The following is a 21,501-nucleotide window of genomic DNA, read 5'->3' as shown; positions in this document are numbered from 1 at the left end:
ACATTACACCACCTTCCTAAGATTTTTCACACACAAAATTCTCCCAAAAATTTTCAACCCATCAACCAAACACACCTAATTAAAATTGTCACTCATTTTTGTCCTTAACTTGTACAATTATTTATATATTAAATAATATGTCTTTGACTTAGGTCCATTTCCTTGTAATAAAAGCAAGTCCTTCTAGTCCATGCACGTTGAGACAACACAGCCCAAATGTGGATGACCTAACCCCAGAAAACCCCACCATCAACACATAATTCCCATTCCCATACACTAAAAGCGTCAAACCAAAATGCAACTCCAATTAATTTAATCCTTCACAAGTTTCCCCCATCTTCATATATATCTTCACATTGCTTTTCTTCTTTCCCATGAAACTCTATCTAATCATGGCCTTAATCTTTCATCACAACGTTGTTGCTTTGCTTCTTGTCCTATTCATTACAAACCAGTTGGCATCATTTGTGATTGCCCAAGATGACATAGATTTGTCCAAGGGAGCCTCATATATCTTTGGAGATTCTTTGGTTGATGCAGGGAACAACAACTACTTGCAAACCCTCTCTAAGGCTAATATTCCCCCAAACGGTATCGATTTTAAGGCCTCTGGAGGGAACCCTACCGGTCGGTACACGAACGGGAGAACCATAGGAGATATTGTTGGTAAGATGATTAGTCCAATCGTGTTTGTCTCTTTTGTAATGTTAACGAATCGAATTGACAAAGGGTGCAGTAAATTTTAACTCTTTCTTATGACAACTTTTTATGTTTTCTTTTGCAGGAGAGGAGCTAGGGCAGCCGCAGTATGCCGTGCCGTTTCTCGCCCCAAACACCACCGGAAAGACTATATTATATGGCGTTAATTATGCGTCGGGAGGAGGAGGAATTATGAATGCTACCGGAAGAATATTTGTACGTTATGATTTTTCATTTATTATTTATAATTTTAGAGGATGTTAATTTGGATGGACTTATAAACTCTTTAAAACCTTTGATTTATAAGATGTTGTAGAGTAAATGTGGTGATTGTTTTAGAAAATCAACTTATAAAATCCAAAAAAAAAGATATTATGAGCTTATAAGATCTTTCTGACCAAAGAGAAGAAAAAAAAAAAAAAAAAGAGTACATAAGGTACTTTTAAAATTTCAACAAACTCCCTCGATTTTTATCATATTAGATATAAAGATTGTCATAATTAACAATATCTCTTATAATTAATCTTCATGATTGTATCTTATCCAAACAGTTCAATAGTTTATTATTAAAATAAATCTTGACATCTTATAAGATTCATAATCAGCTGATAAAATATATTAAATAAGTTATGACGATGTTGTCTATATAGTTATTACATCCTAATTAATCAATTAAAGGTTTATAAATTAAATAGTTGGTGCATATACATATATATATATATGCAGGTTAACAGGCTCTCGATGGACATTCAAGTGGATTACTTCAACATTACGAGGAAAGAAATAGACAAGTTATTGGGTGCATCAAAGGCGAGAGAATATCTGCAGAGGAAATCCATATTCTCCATTACCATAGGGTCCAATGATTTCCTCAACAACTACCTCTTGCCTGTAATATCAATGGGTGCAAGAATATCAGAAACCCCTGATGCCTTCGTTGACGACATGCTCAATCATCTAAGAGCACAACTTACGGTGCGTATTTCAAACTATCGTGCCCGAAACATGATATATAAGTTAGAAAAAATAATTTAAAATCTTATATTACAGACCAATGTTACATCTCGTATAACTACAAATACTTCTCGTTTGTTTGAAAAATTATAAATATGATCGTGTAAATTATATATAATATTGCAGAGACTTTATCAACTGGACGCAAGGAAGTTCATAGTGGGAAACGTTGGGCCAATTGGCTGCATTCCCTATCAGAAGACGATCAATCAACTGAAGGAAGATGAGTGCGTGTCGTTGCCGAATAAGCTGGCGCTTCAGTACAACGCCAGGTTGAAGGATCTGCTTCAGGAACTCAACGAAAACCTGCCTGGAGCCACCTTCGTCCATGCAAATGTCTACGATCTTGTCATGGAACTCATCACCAATTACGCCAAATACGGTCAGCATCCAAAAATATTTCGTAGCTATTCAACTATTTTTTATAGTGGGTTTGCACGTCAAGTGGCGTGTTTAGATATTAAATATTAAATAATTTTTTTTATTAACAGTTTAAACTTTTAGATGGAATTGTCATTTAACGAGGGATATGAACATTAATTTGAAAAAATTCCAGGATTTATAACAGCAAGTAGAGCTTGTTGTGGGAACGGAGGGCAATTCGCAGGGATAATCCCTTGCGGGCCGACGTCGAGCATGTGTTCGGACAGGGACAAGCACGTTTTCTGGGATCCTTACCACCCGAGCGAGGCCGCTAACGTTATAATCGCCAAACAGCTGCTTGACGGCGATTCCAGATACATATCTCCCATGAATCTCCGCCAGCTTCGAGATCTCTGATCATTTTGCAATATTTCAGTTTTTTTTTGGTTTTCTTCAATTCGGCTTATTATGAGCGAATTATAATTAATCGTTGTAACCTTTTGTTATGCTTCTTCTCTTGTTTGTGCTCTGTTTGGATCAAAATTGAAGAAAAAATATTATTCCACCCCAAATAGGCTTCTGAAATGTCTTCAATGTACGTACGATACGATGATTTACTGCTTAATGAACTTTGGAATAAGTCATGTTTCTAGATTTCAGCTTATAAAATCTGATGTAAGATTTGTTTGATTGACGTGGGAGGAAAAGAGAATGAAAATTAAGAGGGAGGGGAAGTGAAAAGGTATTGGGAGAGAGAATAATAATTTTTTTACCAATTATTTGGTATGATTGGAATGTGAATAAATCTTAATATTTTCACTTGTTTGGTACGAGATAAATAGATTTAGAAGAAAATATTATCTTCTGTAATTTTACTGAATAATTGTTCTCTTTATTTTATATTAAAAAATAAATAAATTAATATTATGCTGATATAATTTTAGTATATAAAAAATTAAAAAATCTTATTAATAAAAATATTTATTAAACAAAGAACAAGAATATTTGTTATCAATAAAAAATATTCATCGTTGATCTCGATGCAATAGTTTTTCAGTTATTTTGTTATCTTTTCTCTTGCAATTATACAGTGTTATCAATGGGAGGAAGAAAAGAATTGAAAAAAAAATACTTATATATATATATGGGCAATAGAGTAAATAAAAGTAAAATATATACTTGACTTTACACTTTCACTTTTCCGTCCAATTTCAGACGGAAACGAATATTGGACTCAGATGAATTTTATATACATTGAGTTTTACTTCTCATCCATTTCTTCCCTTAACCAAACACCAAATTATCTCTTATATATTTCTTTTTATTTTTACTCCTCTTATGCTCCCAATTATACTTCTTTAATTAATTTTTTCTTACCATCAATTTGAATTGCTATTCCTATTACCATTGGACAGTTTGTTTCTTAGACGTTTTGTTTTAGGATATCGATTGGGCCAAACACTGTCTTAAATTTATTTGAATTTATCTACAATAAAAATAACATATTATTTAATTATTTTTACTTTGAGTTATTAAATTTTAATTTTACAAGAACTCGAAATGCTATATAGATTATAATAAGAAATAAAATAAATTTATTATTTTACATATTAAGCCATAAGGCCATTCGAGATTTAAAAAAAAAGGTATAAGGCTATTTTCGGCCATTTAAATAGAATTTTCGAATTTACTGGAGTATTTAAAGGTTTTAATAGTAAGAGGTGTTTTTGATACCATTATTAAGAGTACATTGTTTACTTTTTGTATTTGAGATAAATGGTTAATAAGGTTGAGTTGGATAAAATATGGCATAAGAAAATATGACTATTATTGTTGGTGTTTGTTCGATTAGAATGTGGGATAAGATCGGATTATACGATCATACACCTAAAATTAGATTAAGTTATCAATCTTTAATCGGGGCCTGTTCATGAATTGCTAACGGGTAACTATTTTTACAATAACAATCGTAGACTCAATCCACCTTTTTCAAACTTTTTAGACACCCTTTGATATATGAGCATCAAACTAGACGTAATTAATAATTTACCATTATATTACGATATTGGTAGTATTAATTACACACAGTGTATGTACAAAAAGTTGAGACTTATTTTCAATTGGGATATAAAAATGTATGTATGTTTGAAGGAGGAAGAATTTATATTCTTCCTATGACAACAAGACAAAAAGAAAGGAAGAGTCTCTGAGCCTCAGGAAGCACAAGAACACACACACACACTCAGACACATACAAACACATGTCTGTGTGTGTGTCTGAGAGAGAGAGAGAGTGTATAGGGGGGTGGGGGTGGGGGCATGGGAAGCAGAATAAATAGAGCATGCGATAATGTGGTATTGGTTGAAAAGGACTTGATAGGGAGTGGGTTCAATCAGTGAGTGGTCAAATTGAACAGATGAGGGACCTGATCAGGGGCGCCGTGAGCAGGAGGAATGTAAGTCAGCCGGGGCCCTGTGCCCTGTGCCCTGTGCCCTGTGCCCTGTGTCCTGCCCCTTCACCATCCATCTACCAACATTCTACACTCATCACTCCACTCCCCCAATTCAGGGGACTTGTCTTCAAATACATTTCACTTGAGAATCTTAGACATCATTAACTATATTCTCTTTATACTATTATTACTTGTTATTTTTCACTTGGATTTGTTTTAAAATCTTTAATTTAATGCACAATTTATATGTCGCCCTCAATATTTATAAACACAATCACAAATCAAGGACATATTGGGATAGATTATATAGTGTTGTATTTTTTTTTTAATTTTTAGCTATTTTAAGATGGGTTAATATGCATATTAATCTCTCTCAAGTATACTTAATTATCACAAAATGTTCATTTTATTAAATCTGATTAAAACAATGTGTAGTCGTTGTAATTCTATTACCGTATTGATGAATAAGTTAAACTTAATTTTTATTGGATCAAGTATTACGGTATAGTGTAATAAACTCGTGATTTTATATATCTTAATCATAATTCAATTTTTTGAATATTTAAATTAACAAGTTAATGATTACAGGAGGATGGTGATAGTGATAGTGATAGTGGGGTGTGATTACTGATTAGTGATTGGTGCAGCGATGAAGGGGTATAGATAATGATCACATACAATTTGAATTGATTGATGTTGGGGGAACATGGGAATTAGAGTGGAGAAGAGCACAGGGGGAGAGTGAGTGTGGGGTAGGACAGACAAGGGAACGAGAAATCCGGCAAAGAAGAAAAGCAGGGGTGGGTCCCGCTGATGCGGGGGGAAGCAATCCAATAATTGCACCCCACGCTACTCCGACATCCATCATTTTGTCTGTCCAAATCACCCCTCTCTCTCTCTCCTCTTCTTACATGCGGATCTCTCTCTCTGTCTTTGTCCTTTTCCCTCTCTCTCTCTCTCTCTCTCTCTCTCTCTCTCTCTCTCTCTCTCTCTCTCTCTCTTCCCACTTGAGAGAGAATACGAGTTTAAGGTAGAGTTTTAATAAGTATTTTTAGTTATGATTATACTAATTATAAACTTTTTAATATTAATAGTTCATACACTATGCAATTTTATTTTATTCAGACATTCAATAATTTATTTTTGAAATAAAACTTAATATTTTCTAAATTCATATATAAAAACTTTATACAATATAGGAATAATAATTTCCCTTTTTTTGAAAAAAAAAATAAAGGTAGTTGAATGCTTGTAAGTTGAAAACATCTGCTAATATAGATTATATACTAGTCTTTTCATTCTATCCATTTTTTTTTTTGTCCTTAAATTTGTGCCTCAATCCAATTTGAAATAATAATAAGAAGCCGTGATTAAATAATTGTCGATTTATTTTTACATTGTAAAATCATCATTAAATGTCTAATTGGTAAAAAATTGAGGTTTCACAACAAAAAATGATGAGTTCAAATCTTACGAATGTGATTGTATTATTATTTTTATAGTAGTTTGTTATTTTGTTATCTCGTTCGCACATATCGATGATTTGAATTATTGATGAAATAAATTACAGGCTAAAAAGCCATTAAAAATGCTGAAATCATAATAACTAACAGAGAAGAGGACAAAAATGACATGAAAGGCCACACCAAATCCAACTATGCCTTGATAAGTATGAGCAATTAGAAATGTAAGATTATTAAATTAATGTTGACCTATCATATGTTGTAGTGTCATAATCCCAATGATATATATATATATATATATAGAGAGAGAGAGAGAGAGAGAGCATCACACTTTCACTCTGTACTGAAGCTACTACAGCATTATGTGAAGCCCACTACATTTTACTATGTTGTAATAATGATAATAATAGCTCTAGACATCACCACACATGTACTACTCTTTTCATTATTATTTTTTCTTTTTTTTCTACCATAATATTTGTATCTTTTTAAATAAAAAAGTTATGAGTTAAATAGAATGTGGTAAGTTGTTGTTACAAGACAAGATTCGGAACAACAAAAATAAGTAAGGAGTACTAACTAGTTGAGGACAAACCACTTGTTAAGATTGTATGAGGACAGTTTTACTTGCCTATATGAGGAGTATGTCGAGAGTTAATCTTTGTAAGTATTTATATAAGCGATCTATGTTTACGAGAATTATGTTGATAAATAATTTAACAAGCATAGATGGTTTGGATTAATTATGTCGATTGGTAATATGGGACCTAACATAATAATTATTAAAAGATTAGAATGTTTTTAATGTCACGAAAAATTACATAACGAAATAAGAATTTGCATGTTTTTACTCTTAATTCGAGCTGTATGATGCATCTTAGGTTGACGGACCTCAATACTACACATCATATTGACATGATTTTCGGACAAGTGTACCACAAGTATTTCCTAATTATTCCTAACATCTTATTTGCCAAATATAACTCTGGGCCTATTTCATATTTTCTACTCCAGACAATCATATTGACTTGAGCATCGAATAACTATTGTTAGGGCATATCTCGTGCTCCTCGACTGTGACTTTTGGATGTAGCAAGATACATAAATATATTTGAAATCAATTCGACTGGACTTCTCGATCACAAGGAATGACATTGTGCTGCAGTTGGACCTCAAATTAATAGATAATTTATAGGGTTAATTAAACTTCGACTCCCTTTGAAAATGCAAGATTACACTTTTCCCCAAAATAATTTTTCAAAAAATCACTTTTACACCTGATATTCTTTTTTATAGGATTTGGACGAAAAATACTGATATTAGTAAAAAAAATTACACAAATATCAAATTTCACCCTCATTTAATATTTTTATGTAATATTTTTGTACTTATAAAGAAAAACATGTAATAATATTAACCTCACTCCGTATGTATATATATATTATATTTATCCCTTTATAAGTACAAAAAATACATGGCAATGTTAAATTAGGACCAATAATATTGAAAATTTATGTAAATATAAGTCAGCATTTTTCATTTAAAGTGTAACGGAAGGGGGTTAAGTGTAAAACGAAAATTTTTCAAGGATTATAACTATAATTTCAAAACTTATCCAAATATTTAATATTTTTAGAAAATGCCTAAATGTAATTAACCGTAATTTATATACATATTGTTATAAGAAATCTATGCTTCTTGGGACATACTTTAATTAGTGCAATGATCGAACTTGAAATCACTTAGGCTGTATTTAAATTGATAGATTTGGATTTAGACAAATAATTTGAAAAAGTAATTCAAATAACTAAATATCAGAAATTTTTGCAATATATCAATATCGAACAATTGAAGCATTTAAAATCCAATGATGAGTTTCAAAATAATCCCAACAAATTTAAAAAAATTACTAGAAAATCTACGATCTCAAATACTTTGTAACAAAAAAGCAGATATAATGAGACCCTGTTTGGACTTCATTATTCCCACACACACACACACATATATATATATAGCTTAAGCATGAGAGCATAAATGATGTTGGTAATAAATACATATCCTATTACAACATGAACAACAACCAAATAATTAATTGCGAGTAAATTGAGGGGTTGGATAGGATTGTTACATGTGTTTTAATTAAAGGATGCTAATGCTAATGAAACCCATCCACTATTTCAAAACTCTCTAAAGTTGGAAAAAATTATATACACATGATATATATTAGATTAAGTAAAAAATGAGATAGACTTTACCATAAAAAATCCGAGACATGAATTATTATATTATATGCTTAAATATATGAAAGCGTAGAGCACTAAAAAGGTAGGGTTGTTGATTCCTAATCCTACAGCCCCCAAAAGTCGAATAAAACAGCCCACCCAAACAAACACACCCTATATTTCGAGCCGACTGAAAACATGCATTCCTCTCAGTCTCAACATAAACCTCTGTAAAAGCTGTTCACCACTCTCAGAACTCAGACCACACCGTTTCACAATAATTCAATTCTGCGCTGCGCACAGTCTCTCTGTCTCTCTCTCTCTCTCTCTCTCTCTCTCTAACCATCCATATTAAAACCCCCCTTAAACCCATAAGTCTTCATTGCATTTTCAGTTATACGTTGCATATACAGTTATTGTTGCTGCGGGAAGAGACGGGTATGGCGACGGATACGAGTCTGAGGAAGGCGACGAAGTCGGCCCAAGTGGGCGCTCCGCCGCCGGAGCCGGAGCACCTCCCATGCCCGCGCTGCGACTCCACAAACACCAAGTTTTGCTACTACAACAACTACAACTTCTCCCAGCCGCGCCACTTCTGCAAGTCCTGCCGCCGCTACTGGACTCACGGGGGCACCCTCCGCGACATTCCAGTCGGCGGTGGCAGCCGCAAGAACGCCAAACGCTCCCGCACAAGTATCTCTTCCAGCGCCACCACCAGTGGTGGAGGCGCCTCTGTTTATTCATCAGGTCATCATCATGACGTGCGCCACCTGCCGGCCGCTGCTTCTCAGCTTCTGGCCCCACTGGCAGCCGCCGATCAAGGTGGGGTAGTGCCGTACGTGAGCGAGGGTAAGATGAGCGGGAGTTTTACGTCGTTGTTGAACAGCAGTCAGGGGAGTGGGCTTCTGGCATTGGGTGGGTTTGGGCTTGGGCTTGGGCTTGATGAGGTGGGGTTTGGGCTGGGAAGGGCTGTGTGGCCTTTTGCGGGAGTGGTGGAAGGTGGGCCGACGAGTGGGAGCGGTGGCGTGGCAGGTCAGACGTGGCAGCTGGAGAATGGAGAAGGTGGATTTGTGGGAGGTGGAGATTGTTTTGCTTGGCCAGATCTTGCTATTTCCACTCCCGGCAGTGTTATGAAATGAAAAAGAAATGTTTTTTTTTTTTTGGTTGTTTTGAAAAATAGTTGTGTATCAAGAGTTGAGGAGTTTGTCTTTGGTGATAATATTATCTATGTTTCTATGGCTTCAACTTTATTGACGCTTCCCTACTACTTCAATTCAATGCCACATTGTTTTTTTAAAAATCTTACATTAGGATTATTATAAACTTAGAAGATAGTAGCAAATATAAAGGCATGCTCCAAGTAAGGACAAATATTTCTAACGAGTAAAAGATATATAATAGAGAGATACAACAAAAAGTAGGATATTTTAGGCACATCAAATAGTGTTGGTAAATTGTTAAAAGTATGATAATAATTTAGAAATTTGATATTTGATGCGTAAAATTAGTTACTATAGTCTATAGTGGGTTTACAATGGTATAGATATATAATACTGACTTGTCCTAGTGCCCTCAAGGTTAAGCAATCGTGCAAAAACACATTTCACCTTGTTTTTATTCTTCAGTTCTGCTACACTAAGGTCAAATTCCTAGTCCATCGGATCTCATTTATTATATAGTTAGTTAAAATATAAGTAGATCTAATCTGAAACAAAAATTGGTCCACGTTGGGCCAACATCTTAAAAAGGGTGTTTCACATTGCGGAAAGTCTCACTGTTTTTACAATAGTATCTACGTCAAATTTACACCCCACTAATGATCACGGCACTTTATCCTAAATTCATACTTTATTTTTATTTCACTTTACATATATGCCAATTTTACATCATTTTTTTTAATATTTTAAGATTTTGAATATATTATAATGTTTGTGCACTTAAAATATTAGTTTAAAGAAGAGGACTATTATTTGGACGCAGTTAAAAACTTTCAACCACAATTGTGATGAAAAATAGAACGCGAGAGAAGGATAATTGATTGTTGTTGTGCCTGCATAAATGAGGAAGCCTGCACTGCAGTTCAATTGCTCTGCCTCTGCCTGTGCATATAATTATAAGCCGGCTTCTGCAATTATGGTTTATATAACTAACACATATGCCTCTACCCTATACTTTTTACGTTAGTCGGCTGTGCTGTGGTAACTGACATCAAATTATGAGTTCGTTTTCTTTTTTTCACCTCCATTCAGATAAAATTATTGAACATAACATCGCGGGGCTGCAGATGGTAAAATAATATAGTCCTAGCCTAGTACGGTCTGTCGAAAATGAACTAATGAGTCCTACTGGCAAGATACTTATGTTTGATCTCAATTGTCTTTCTTTTGATTGTTGATGTCTGATATGAATTGAAGAGGTTCTCATAAGAGTCAATATGAACCTTGATCCTTCCTGTAACTATTAACTTCTCTACAATATAGGAGCCATTAGTGGTTAAAACTAGTGTGTCGTTAATACAACACAGACGAACACATGTAAGTCAGATACCTCATCTTTTAAAAGACTGGGTATTCATGCACGCAGTATACGAAGCATCAAGTTAGTAAGTGCAACAAGAACCACAATAAAAGCCATGGTTAAAGATATCTAAATAAATATGTGCATATCAACAGCTTCTTTCGGAGTATCAAATTTTTTAACTTTTTCCAGACTTACAGTCTACATATTCACAGGTGATGCGACTCTCCGAACTTCTATAGAAGGTGCCTTGTAAGAAGCAGACCAGCTCAAAGGCTTAGCTAATCAGCTGAGCATTGTAGGATGCCCAGTTTGGAGCATTCTCTTGAACATGTCCATCCCGAAAGCAGAATCTGATGAACTATAGAGAATACGGCACATAACTTAGCAACTTTTACTTGGCATCAGGTAGCACAGCGAAGAAAATAAATGTAACAGTGGAAAAAATGGTGATAATTCATGGGAATCATAAAACTGGATCAGCAATACTGTTGATGAAAGCTTGGGCAAATTATTGTTTTCACCAGTGCTATTGTTGACAAAAGCTCGCTAACAAGTAGATTTGCCACAACTGTGTACGATTATACGAAAAAATGTTTCGCCATACATAGACACCACTCTATCAGACTTAATTAGCAATCTTGATAAGCTCATCCTCGTTTTCATCACTGAAGCTTTCTGAGGCTTCAAGATGGTAATACTAAGCAAACTTCATATAAAAGCTAGTATCAATTTACATGGTGGAAAACATCTAGCTTACGTTATCAAAAAGTGGATGCACATGAAATTTATATGCAAACCCGTAAAGTGTCAAAGTTTGGAAGATTTACTTGTAATACTTAGGCACACCCACATAATGAAGAAGTTTTTAGATTTCTAAAGTTCTACCTCTGGAAATAAAATTTGAGTCTATTTCAGAAAAAGATACCACTAATTCAAAAAGAATTAACAAGTTTTCCACTAAATCATTATACAGAAATTTCAATGGAAATGAAAGTTGAATAGAATGGTAGAAAGACAATAAAAAATCACGATATCATGCAAAGGACAGAAGTGGAAAGTACCTTGAGATAGTAATTTCATAGGGAAATGAAACACCATCAAGGTTTGGTATTGGAGGAACATGATCTCTCTTTTCATTCACAAATCTGATTATCTGAAACAGAATATCACGAAGTGAACATTCTAGTGCTGTGCGCCGAGCTCTCCTTGCCTCAGCTGCAGTGTCTATAGACATTGACAATGAATAAAGGTGAAAATTATTATCATGCCAATAACTAGCAAAGGAAGTGTTGAATTTCTGAGCAATTGCAATAACATATATACCTCCAGGATTAACTTCTACTTTGGGAAGATGAGACTTGCCAGAATGTCCTTTTGGATTTTGTGTAACATTCAGATTTATGTACCACTGTTCCCAGTGGAGGCGTTCAACTTTGTTACTGAACCATGTTGCTTGTTTGTTTTTAACTTCATAGAAGGACAAACATATCTGCATCATCACATTCAAGTTAAGGAATACTAAACAGACTAACAATATGAAGAAAAAATATTACAGAAATACCAAATAAGTGAAGAGTCAGACTTCTGCTCTCCATTAAACAAAGATGTCTAACCATAATCCAGTACCACAGACATCTTGCAGAAACATTTTTCAACCCAGACTAAATGCTGATGAGCAATACTTCTTTGAAGAAAGGGAACACAAATTAAGTTACTGATATATCATAATTCTTAAAATTTGACCACTTAAAACCATTATAAAGCATGTATACAACATACACTACATGCTATGAGCCTTTGAATTGAAAATGAAACATATGCTTCATACATTCTAATAGGCAACCAATAACAAATAAATAAGACACAATGTGTATCCTCAGAAAATAAGGCAAGCACATATGTAAATGTTGCATTTATGGAGAAAGTTTATGTGCTCCCATAGAAAGACAACTTCTTCAGAAACAAAATTAAAGGACCTGATAAATCTCATACGGATTAATTAAGAAATGGGAAAGGATAACCAGACAAACATATAAAAATTGATTTAGCACTGAGATATAAAAAGTAAAGGAAAAATCACCCAACAATTGAACATGAGGAATGTTAAAGATAGAGACAATCCATGTACCTGATTTTTCTTGTTAGGGTGCTTCTCCACCTTATCAATAAATTGGTCAATCTTCTCATCTATTTTCCTTTCAAGTTCCATGTCACCACATTGCACCTGCACAATAGATATCAAAAGAAGCTCCTCACCTCTTACCACAAATGAGAAACATTGATCTGTGGTAAGAGACATTGATCATCAAAGAAAAGCAAAAACATTCAGAGCATAAAGAATCAAAAGTATCTTCTACAACCAGATAGTTACAAATTATTAACCAGCTCTGTTACCAAAAATTTAGAGGCCCCAAAAGATGCCTAATCATTTGAGGTTACTTGGAAAGTTTTCTTCAAACATAAACTCATAGTTTTGACCACTGATAAAGCAAAAATCAAATCAACAGCCCGAAAAATTTTAGCTTGGATAATTCAGTAGCAGCTGTAGTCAGAATTAAGCATTCAGCATCCATGCATCAGCCAAAATGATATGAGGGCATCAAGGGAAGATAATATATGGCAATCAGTTTCAAAAAATGCAGAGTACTTACATATGTAATCTCAAAAAGCTCCAGATCAATGTCTTTTGGGCGCACTAGCCCTAAAGCTCTGTGGAAAAAAATAGTGTGTAGAATGCCTGCAATCCAACCTTCAACTTATCAGGAGTTCTTAATCACAAGCTATCACTGTATCTACAGGTAATTAACTCACAAAATCTGAGCTTGTTTGAAGAGTTAAACTACCCATGGACAAAGCGATGATAAATCACAAACTAATCAAAACAATAAACCTCATTACTAAGAAACCAGAAAATTCAGTCCAAATTCTTTGGTGCAACTAATCACGGCAATTGTTCGTTCATACTAACTATCAAAATCGACGAATCATCACCAATTCCCAAAAAGGGGGAAAGAGACAGTAAACTCACACCGGAGAACTTCACGTATCTCGAAGTGCTCAACTTCCTGCATTAGAGCAAAATCATAAATTGCCCCTCAAGAACTCCGATTAACCATTCGTGTACGTACATACGTATATATGGATGCTCAATTGCGAAGGGGAGAGATCCTTACAAGTTCTTTGAGCTGGCAAACTTCGCAATTCATCGCGATTGCTGGAAACGATGAGAAAAACCGCAGCTCGAACGAATTGTTGGGTTTCCGGGCGAATTCGATCGGAGAGAAGCACAGAATCAGATGAACCCTGCTTCTGATAGCGTCATTCCTTTTCCAGTTGGGAACTTCTTCTTATAATTGCATTATGGTCCCGGGAAAAAAAATGTTTATAAATACTTTTTTGTTTCAAAATAAAAATAAAAACAATTATATTCAAAACATTAATCAATAAATTAATATATTAAAACCATAATAATAATAATTTCATATAGAATGGAATAATCAAAAACTTCGATGATGGGATATGAGTTTATGATCTTATATTGATAAAACCATGAGATCAAACTTTAATAGATAGGTCACGATTTTATCGAGAAAAAAACATTATTTTTGGATTTGAGTTTTAGTTGTTTTGTTTTGTGTTTTGAAAATAGAGAAAACAAAATAGAGATAAGTGAGTGTGTGTTGAAAATAAATGATATGTTTGGATATGTGTTTTGGAAAAATTTAAAATATTTTAAAATAAGTGGTGTATGTTTGATGTTGGGATTTGGGAGTCAAAAATTACTGTTTATTGTCAAATCATGTATGTTTTATATTATGTATATATATAAATGTATATATATATATATATATATTATATATAGAAAGTTGAAAAACATAAAAACACGCAGATAAGATGTAAAAATACAAAAACAAACATTGAGTGTGTTTTATCTTGTCTCGGGAAATGCAAAAACACAAAAACCAAACAAATATTTTTAAACTTGTGAATCGAATTAATTCCTAATTGATTTAATAAAAAAATCAACTATCACTTATTAAATCGTATATTACGATGCCATCGTGTACTAAATTACTTTGTGTAAGTACAAATTTGTATATATTACGTCAAATTCTTGACTTATAAAATTATTTTTATTTTAAATTGTAATCAATAAAGTTTAGTGCAAAGTATTCATTTCTAACCTAATTTAGGTCCAAAAGAGGTTGGAAAGTAATTTTTTTAGATACAAGGCCTAAAATTTAGTTCAACAAATAAAAATTAGATCTAATTTACTGTATCATTGTATACAGAGGGTGTTTTGCGTATGTATATAAGAACATTAAAATATTTTATAAGATATTTAAAAATTTATAATATTTAAAAGTGTTTGATAAGTTTTTTAGAAAATAAGTTTATAAAATGGGAAAATAAGAACTTTAAGTTAAGAAACTCCTTTAATTATGAACACATTTGATGGCGTTATTAACTTAAGCATCAGAATCGTAATACATGTTTTCGAGATTAGCCCTTCAATTGTTTCAAGATTTTCAACGGTAAAATGTAATTGGACTCTGATATAAATTGCAAAATTATCATTATGAATATCATATAAATTGTATAGTTTTACTTCATCCAACCATTTCAAGTATTTATGTTGAAGAAGATTTAACATTTCATAATATGTATGAGTAAATGAGTTTACAAGATATTTAAAAAACAAGTTCAACTGAACACACTCTTAATCGAATTTAGCCAATAGATCCTACACAATATTGTCCTCCATCCCTATATTAGCTCCAACTGTATTTGATCTGGGTAATTTCTTCCCAGTATCTTTGAATCCATTTCTTGTTTGTTAAATTTATTTTGTCACATATATCGTTGCTCTATAAATATAAGTCACTGACAATTATAACGATCAACGTATTAACATTTAATAATAATTTATAATCCCTAATTGGAAACTTTGGAAAGCAAGGCAGCTAAGGCAGGGTACTATAGGGAGCTAAATCGACAAATAGTTAGTGCCTGACCTCCTAGTCGGAGGGCAGAAACGAAACAACAGCTAACGCTCTATCAACGGGAGAGAAGTGCCTTAGTTGGGTCCTAGTCAGCTCCCTGTAAGCCAAAAAGCATGAGGAAAGCTGACATAGCTGAGGCTAAGGTGCTTCTCTCCCAACGAGAGAAAGTGACCCTCGGGTGAGGGGCACGAATGAGGGAGCTAGAGTAAATAGGCTGGTAATTAAAAAACAACTATTACTAAAATACACGGGCACAAACATTAGCAAGAATCGAACTCATAGCCTCATAATATTACATTATCCAAAATGCGCACACTCGGTAAACAAAGTAATTAAGATTAACTAATCTAATGTGTTTGGGTTGTACAAATTCAAAGAGCTAAGATAAAGCGACCCTGTGTGTAGCAGCCAACCTCTTATGACTGGAAAAAAGAACATAAATATTCTCAACAAATAAACTTAAGGATGTCTTCTGCCGACAGCTTTGCCGCAAAGCAGAGCATTGTTAGGTATGTCATATTCATTTGCAAGACTTGGTGTTGGATTGTAGACCCTGAGGTAAAATTGCTGTCCCAGGTATTGCCTTCCCCACATTGCAGACCTCAAATTCCACATTCCCTGGTTGTCCAATGATACTAATATAGCAGTCCAAGATTTGGGGTATACCTGCAACACAATTTCAGCAATGTTTTTAGGACAAAACTATAAATCCTATAGACAAGAAAGTTGAAATCTGTAGCAAAGTTCCAAAAGCAGAAATGTATGTCAAATACAAGATGAAAACGGTCTTGGTGAATGTTAAGGTTATTGTTGGATTGTGAAGTTTAACTCAACATTACACTTAAGACTTAGCTATTGCTGTTCGTGTCTTTGATTTTCCTTGTTAGCTCTGCACACGTTTCACAATCTGTTTTGCAGTTTCCTAACAGTCATTACCTGTGTAGTGTGTCTAGTCAAAGCATCAACAAGGTTGTATGCTTTCCTGCTAGCTTGTGTCCACTGTCCCGTCCCGAATCTGTTCGAACAAACAAGAAAGAACATGAATCAGATACCTAGTTCCTTGATCAGCAAGATAAAAATGTCTTTTAGACATGATGGCCTACCCGACGACCCAAAAATCATAACCATCGAGATGCCAGGACTGGATCGTGTCCTCATTGTTCTGAAAGACAACTTCAATGAATTCATGGAGAGAAGCTCCCATCACAGATGTGGCCAGTTTATTAGAACTGTCAGATGGAGCGGTCTGAATGGAGTTTATGCTGAAAACACCAGGGATGTTGAAGTAATCAGCAAGCTTAAGAGGGGTGTCAGAGTTGATGAAAGAATTCCCATTGATGGCATATCTTTGCTTCCCATTGATAATGGGTGCCGAATTAGCCAGGACGATAGTCCTTGATGTTGTTATTTTTCCGTAGTGGAAAGAGCCCTGCGGGTTTGGCCTTGCAGCATTTGAGGTCAGGTTCCACCTGAAACACCAACCATGTTGATCTTATGGGCTTGTAAGATAAAAGGGGATGAACGTAAAATACGGGTGTAAAGACAACTTTTATGAGCTATACCTGTACGATCGAGCTTGGTCCATGGACCAGGCAATGTCGTCAGTCGGGCCAGATGGTACAGGTCCAGAAATGGCAGCGCGAGAGTTAGTATAGTGCAGAACTGCAATGGCAGTGAGGACCGTCTTTGTGAACCTCGTAGATGCGACTATATAGTAGTCTTTTGGAGATTGATCCAAGGTGACCAGGACAGTCACTGATTGCCCCACATGTACATCAAGAGAATCGTACATGTTCTGAAGAACGTGAGATCCTTCAACCTCGACAAGCTTCAATTTGTGCCCCTGAATTCTAAAGTTAAAGGAGGTGGACAAGCCGAGGTTTGATACCCTGAACATGTATGTCTTACCTGGAAATCAAAGCAAAATAAAGAGTTGCAGTTTATAGTGCTTAGACAACTACACACTTTCATAACATCGATTAGCAACTATTAGGTCCTGACCTTGATCACCACTGAAGGAAGATCGACTCTGGCCATTTATAAGGATGCCGTCAGGGAAAGGTAGTGGTTTCCCTGAATCAAGTACTTGTTGCAATGCCTGCAGCACATTGCAATAATCATTGATGCTTGTGTATGAATACATATAGTACCAATCTGCCAGTAGAGTATTTATTTATACATGTGTATAAATACACTTATGTAATAAGAAAATCTGACCTTGTGATTGCTCTTGTACCAATCACCAATGAGCAGGCTGAAGTCTCCGGCCGGCTTGGCATATGGGACAGGAATCACTGATCTTGCATAAATGTTAAGTACTCCAAACCCACCAGCAGCTCTGTGCATCAGAGTCGATGGGAAGTACGTGTAGCTACCAATTTGATCCTTAGTTTGGAACTTGTACGTGTAATTTGAGTTTGGAGGGATAGCACAATTAGTTCCCAACATACCGTCTTGCCAAGAATTCTTCCTCTGTTTGATCCCATTCCTAGTTCATATAAACAAGATTAAACACTTGTAAAGCATAGGCTGAGGATCCTTGAGATAACTACTTGAAAGCATAGGCTGAGGATTCAAGGATCACGGGTAATTAAAGCAATCAGTTCCAACATTGTTAACACAAATAGCTACTGTCGGTTTGTTCAACAATAAGGACATAATTACTGCAGTAACAAGGCAAGAACATGGACTGTGTGATGTAAACATCAATTACAACAAAAGTTGAGCATGTCTGGACTTGAAATTGCATAAGGGAATGTGACTTACCATGTCAAAAGGAAAGGCTGGTCCAGCTTATTGATGAGGTTAAGGATTATGTTGTCATTGGTCACAGTATCAAGCCTCGGACCAGGAAATTGACCATTGATGAGGATGACCTGCAAATTCAAACATTAAACTCTCTTCAATCTGACTCTCTCTCTCTCTCTCTCTTTCTCACACACACACACATTTGAAGCAGAAAATCTCAAGCACTAGTATGAACCTGTTGAGAAGGGCCAAGTGGGGAAGCTGTTCCATAAGTGACTGTCCAAGTATAATACTTGTAAGCATCCTCTGCTTTCACCACCCAAACACTCCAAAAGGCCAAAACCGAAAGCAAAGACAGCAAAACTTCTCTCCCCATTTCCACCAATAACTCAAAGAATGACAACCCAAACCTCAGTATCTGCAAAATCCCACTTCACATTTGTCAGAAATCCTCAATCCCAAATCAAAACTTAGTTTAGCGAAATCAAAGGTAAGTTCACTGAACTATGAGACTACATCAACAAGAACAAATCTTGACATAACTGCAAACAGTTAGACCAACTTAAGTGACCACACAACAACAGATCTGAAGTGGGATTTTAAGCAAATGAACTAAAAACAGACAAAATGTGGAAAACAGCATACCAGGATTTTGTTATAAACTTCTGCAAAAATGGCAAGAATGTGATCAGCTAATCTTTCTTGAAATTATGTCTCTTTTAGCTGTCTACAACAATCCCAAAAGTGGGGTGTAGTTAGTACGTAGATTTATACTAAGAACACAGTTATGTATAAATAGAAAAAAAATTACAGGTACTGATAATTAAAGTCAGAGTACTTTTAAAATAAATAAATAAAGGGAGGGTTCAGTGAGTATGCCTGTCTGTCTATCATTGCCATCTTTCACATTCGGCGCAACTCACGCGTTTCCGCGTTATTATGAATGCCTCCATTTTTGCAAAATTTTACTGTTCACCGCAGCCGGGGAAAAATTAAAAATAAAATGATGTATTAAGTCGAATTTTAAATTTGATTAATATTTTTTTATTTGTTATCTAATTTGTATTAATGTAAATAAACGTTTCACATGGTTGGACAAAAAGTACGAATGACTTATAATAAGTTTTAATACATTTTCTCTCTAGCGACATGCTTTTTTAAGATAAAATCGTAATAATCATAAGAACCAAAACGGATGAGACTCGTTTAATAGAGTACCGATCGAGTTGCAAATTATATCACATATGAATTAAAAATATATGACTAACTTACCATGATTAGAGGCTGCTATATAAACTATAATAAGAAGTGAAATAAATTTGATTTTTTTTTATACATTAAAGCATAAGGCTATTGGAAATAAATTTAAAAGAAAGAATATATGATTAGTTTTGTCCATTTAGGCAAAATTTTCAAAATTAGAAGGTATTTAAAAATTTAAAGCGCAAAGGTTGTTTCTGACAAAAATGGAGACTGAACAAGAATTTTATGGGTATAAACTCTTGTTTTTCTCGAACAAAAAGGATGTTGGCATATATTGAAATGTGTACAAAAATAAATGAAATACATGGAGAAATATAAAGCATTTTTAAAGATAATATATTGTCGTATAAATTTACTGTGTAGTTGTGGACCGGATCTTAATTTGTATGTATATCGGGAGGTGCGAATTAGTTCAATTCACGAGGCAAAGCAGAGCAACATGGAATTCAGCCTTCACATGCCTTTATGTGGGTACAATTTTCATGTATGGGCAATTGCACCCTGCACTAGGTGTGATATATTTACATATATCTCAAGTTCAGTTAAATTCTTTAAATTACTACGTCTGGGTATTAGATAAAAAGAGGTGAAAGAGTTAAATCTTAAAGTAATAAATACGTACCTAAAACATACGAAGAAGTCAGTATTTATAGTTGGACATATATATCAAGAGATGCATAGAGAAGATGCGTAGCTATCTGACGAACATGCCCAGGTGTAGGTTATACGCATATTCACGGACATGTCTATTTCACCGAGCCTCCTTCTGAGGTAGAGCCCAGATTGTTTTACTTTTTGTGCGAATCGAAACTTACTCAACAAAAAATTTCACTATCTTTATAACCATTCTAGTTACGATAGTCATTTCCTGGGACTTTGGCCGTTGGCTCCCCTGCCATCAGGTCACCAATTTTCTTGACCTTCCGGCAGTGGAGAGACGTCAGCCCTCATAAATGATTTTATGACTTTATAAAGATTTATGTTCTCAATAAACAATCGCCAAAGCTTGATCATGCGACCCTCTTTGCGAGGACGACCTCTTCTCCCACAATTACGGGACTATTTGAGTGATGTAAATTTATTATACTCCAATCGTGGAAGGTCAAGAATTAAATAATTATTTTTCAGCATCATCACAAAATTGATAATAATAACCTTGACCACTACAACTTACATTGTAGCCTTCCTGTAGATCTAATTTTATGAACAGGAATTGTTTTTCCATAAACTAGGTAATTCTTATAGCATGAAAATTTTTAAAGTTTTTTTTTTTTAAAAAAAAAATAAATCTAACCTTGATAATTCAAATATTGGTTGAAATTTTATACGGTAATAGTTAATCTGTCATATTTTAATATCTTCATTAAAATTTTATATGAAAATTTATTTAACTAAACGAAAATACGGTGTATATATATGGCATTCACTTTAAAATTTTATTAACTCTATGAATTATTGATAGGTCTGATTTAAAATTGGAGGGTTTTTGTTGAAATTTCGAAAATATTTTAATTTAATTTAATATTTTTACAAGATATATACATTATGCTGACCTAAGCTTATATCTAATTGTGTTTATTCCCAAATAATTGGCAATGATGATGTGGGTCCTAAGTATATATATATATATATATATATATGTAATTATTTAAAAATATTTGGTGAGAAGACAATGTATATAGATAAGAGGACAGAAAAATAATAATGAGTAGTAGAAAATTAATTGAAAAATCATTGACGATGGCTCCCCATGT

At 34.3% G+C, this 21,501-nt stretch overlaps 4 protein-coding genes across 4 annotated transcripts; 2 read left to right on the top strand and 2 right to left on the bottom strand.

The window, feature by feature from the left end:
* Positions 1 to 362: 362 nt before the first annotated feature.
* On the top strand, positions 363 to 2,648 carry LOC105167584 (GDSL-like Lipase/Acylhydrolase superfamily protein). Its single transcript, XM_011087357.3, has 5 exons — positions 363 to 666; positions 785 to 915; positions 1,426 to 1,674; positions 1,840 to 2,095; positions 2,270 to 2,648. Exons 1-5 carry the CDS (start codon positions 375 to 377, stop codon positions 2,491 to 2,493), a joined length of 1,152 nt encoding a protein of 383 aa, XP_011085659.2. The 5' UTR covers positions 363 to 374; the 3' UTR covers positions 2,494 to 2,648.
* A 5,718-nt stretch (positions 2,649 to 8,366) lies between these two features.
* LOC105167467 (dof zinc finger protein DOF3.4) lies at positions 8,367 to 9,463 on the top strand. The gene has a single exon (XM_011087211.3). It carries the CDS (start codon positions 8,654 to 8,656, stop codon positions 9,350 to 9,352), a length of 699 nt encoding a protein of 232 aa, XP_011085513.3. The 5' UTR covers positions 8,367 to 8,653; the 3' UTR covers positions 9,353 to 9,463.
* A 1,374-nt stretch (positions 9,464 to 10,837) lies between these two features.
* On the bottom strand, positions 10,838 to 14,107 carry LOC105167466 (meiotically up-regulated protein). The gene is made up of 7 exons (XM_011087210.3): positions 13,907 to 14,107; positions 13,762 to 13,798; positions 13,385 to 13,470; positions 12,862 to 12,957; positions 12,057 to 12,222; positions 11,795 to 11,957; positions 10,838 to 11,091 (listed from the first exon to the last, which is right to left on the bottom strand). Exons 1-7 carry the CDS (start codon positions 13,937 to 13,939, stop codon positions 11,016 to 11,018), a joined length of 657 nt encoding a protein of 218 aa, XP_011085512.1. The 5' UTR covers positions 13,940 to 14,107; the 3' UTR covers positions 10,838 to 11,015.
* A 1,889-nt stretch (positions 14,108 to 15,996) lies between these two features.
* On the bottom strand, positions 15,997 to 19,290 carry SKS15 (SKU5 similar 15). The gene is made up of 9 exons (XM_011087207.3): positions 19,130 to 19,290; positions 18,720 to 18,902; positions 18,503 to 18,612; positions 17,954 to 18,224; positions 17,738 to 17,834; positions 17,299 to 17,644; positions 16,840 to 17,205; positions 16,673 to 16,751; positions 15,997 to 16,402 (listed from the first exon to the last, which is right to left on the bottom strand). The coding sequence occupies exons 2-9, from the start codon at positions 18,858 to 18,860 to the stop codon at positions 16,196 to 16,198; spliced, it is 1,617 nt and encodes a 538-aa protein (XP_011085509.1). The 5' UTR covers positions 18,861 to 18,902; positions 19,130 to 19,290; the 3' UTR covers positions 15,997 to 16,195.
* Between the last annotated feature and the right edge of the window lie 2,211 nt (positions 19,291 to 21,501).

Source organism: Sesamum indicum, linkage group LG8 (assembly GCF_026168435.1).
Source record: "Sesamum indicum cultivar Baizhima isolate 11 linkage group LG8, ASM2616843v1, whole genome shotgun sequence".
Classification (NCBI taxonomy): domain Eukaryota; kingdom Viridiplantae; phylum Streptophyta; class Magnoliopsida; order Lamiales; family Pedaliaceae; genus Sesamum; species Sesamum indicum.
This window is presented reverse-complemented; position numbering and strand designations above follow the sequence as displayed.

What these genes read in the sequence shown, in the direction of transcription:
- LOC105167584 (XM_011087357.3), top strand. Translation starts at nt 375, where the DNA reads ATGAAACTCTATCTAATCATGGCCTTAATCTTTCATCACAACGTTGTT. An exon ending in AACCATAGGAGATATTGTTG is followed by an intron (nt 667 to 784) that starts GTAAGATGATTA and finishes TTTCTTTTGCAG; the next exon opens with GAGAGGAGCTAGGGCAGCCG. An exon ending in ATCTAAGAGCACAACTTACG is followed by an intron (nt 1,675 to 1,839) that starts GTGCGTATTTCA and finishes ATAATATTGCAG; the next exon opens with AGACTTTATCAACTGGACGC.
- LOC105167467 (XM_011087211.3), top strand. Translation starts at nt 8,654, where the DNA reads ATGGCGACGGATACGAGTCTGAGGAAGGCGACGAAGTCGGCCCAAGTG.
- LOC105167466 (XM_011087210.3), bottom strand. Translation starts at nt 13,939, where the DNA reads ATGAATTGCGAAGTTTGCCAGCTCAAAGAACTT. An exon ending in TTTGCCAGCTCAAAGAACTT is followed by an intron (nt 13,799 to 13,906) that starts GTAAGGATCTCT and finishes GCTCTAATGCAG; the next exon opens with GAAGTTGAGCACTTCGAGAT. An exon ending in GATACGTGAAGTTCTCCGGT is followed by an intron (nt 13,471 to 13,761) that starts GTGAGTTTACTG and finishes GTTGGATTGCAG; the next exon opens with GCATTCTACACACTATTTTT.
- SKS15 (XM_011087207.3), bottom strand. Translation starts at nt 18,860, where the DNA reads ATGGGGAGAGAAGTTTTGCTGTCTTTGCTTTCGGTTTTGGCCTTTTGG. An exon ending in TTCCTTCAGTGGTGATCAAG is followed by an intron (nt 17,645 to 17,737) that starts GTCAGGACCTAA and finishes TTTGATTTCCAG; the next exon opens with GTAAGACATACATGTTCAGG. An exon ending in GACCAAGCTCGATCGTACAG is followed by an intron (nt 17,206 to 17,298) that starts GTATAGCTCATA and finishes TTGGTGTTTCAG; the next exon opens with GTGGAACCTGACCTCAAATG.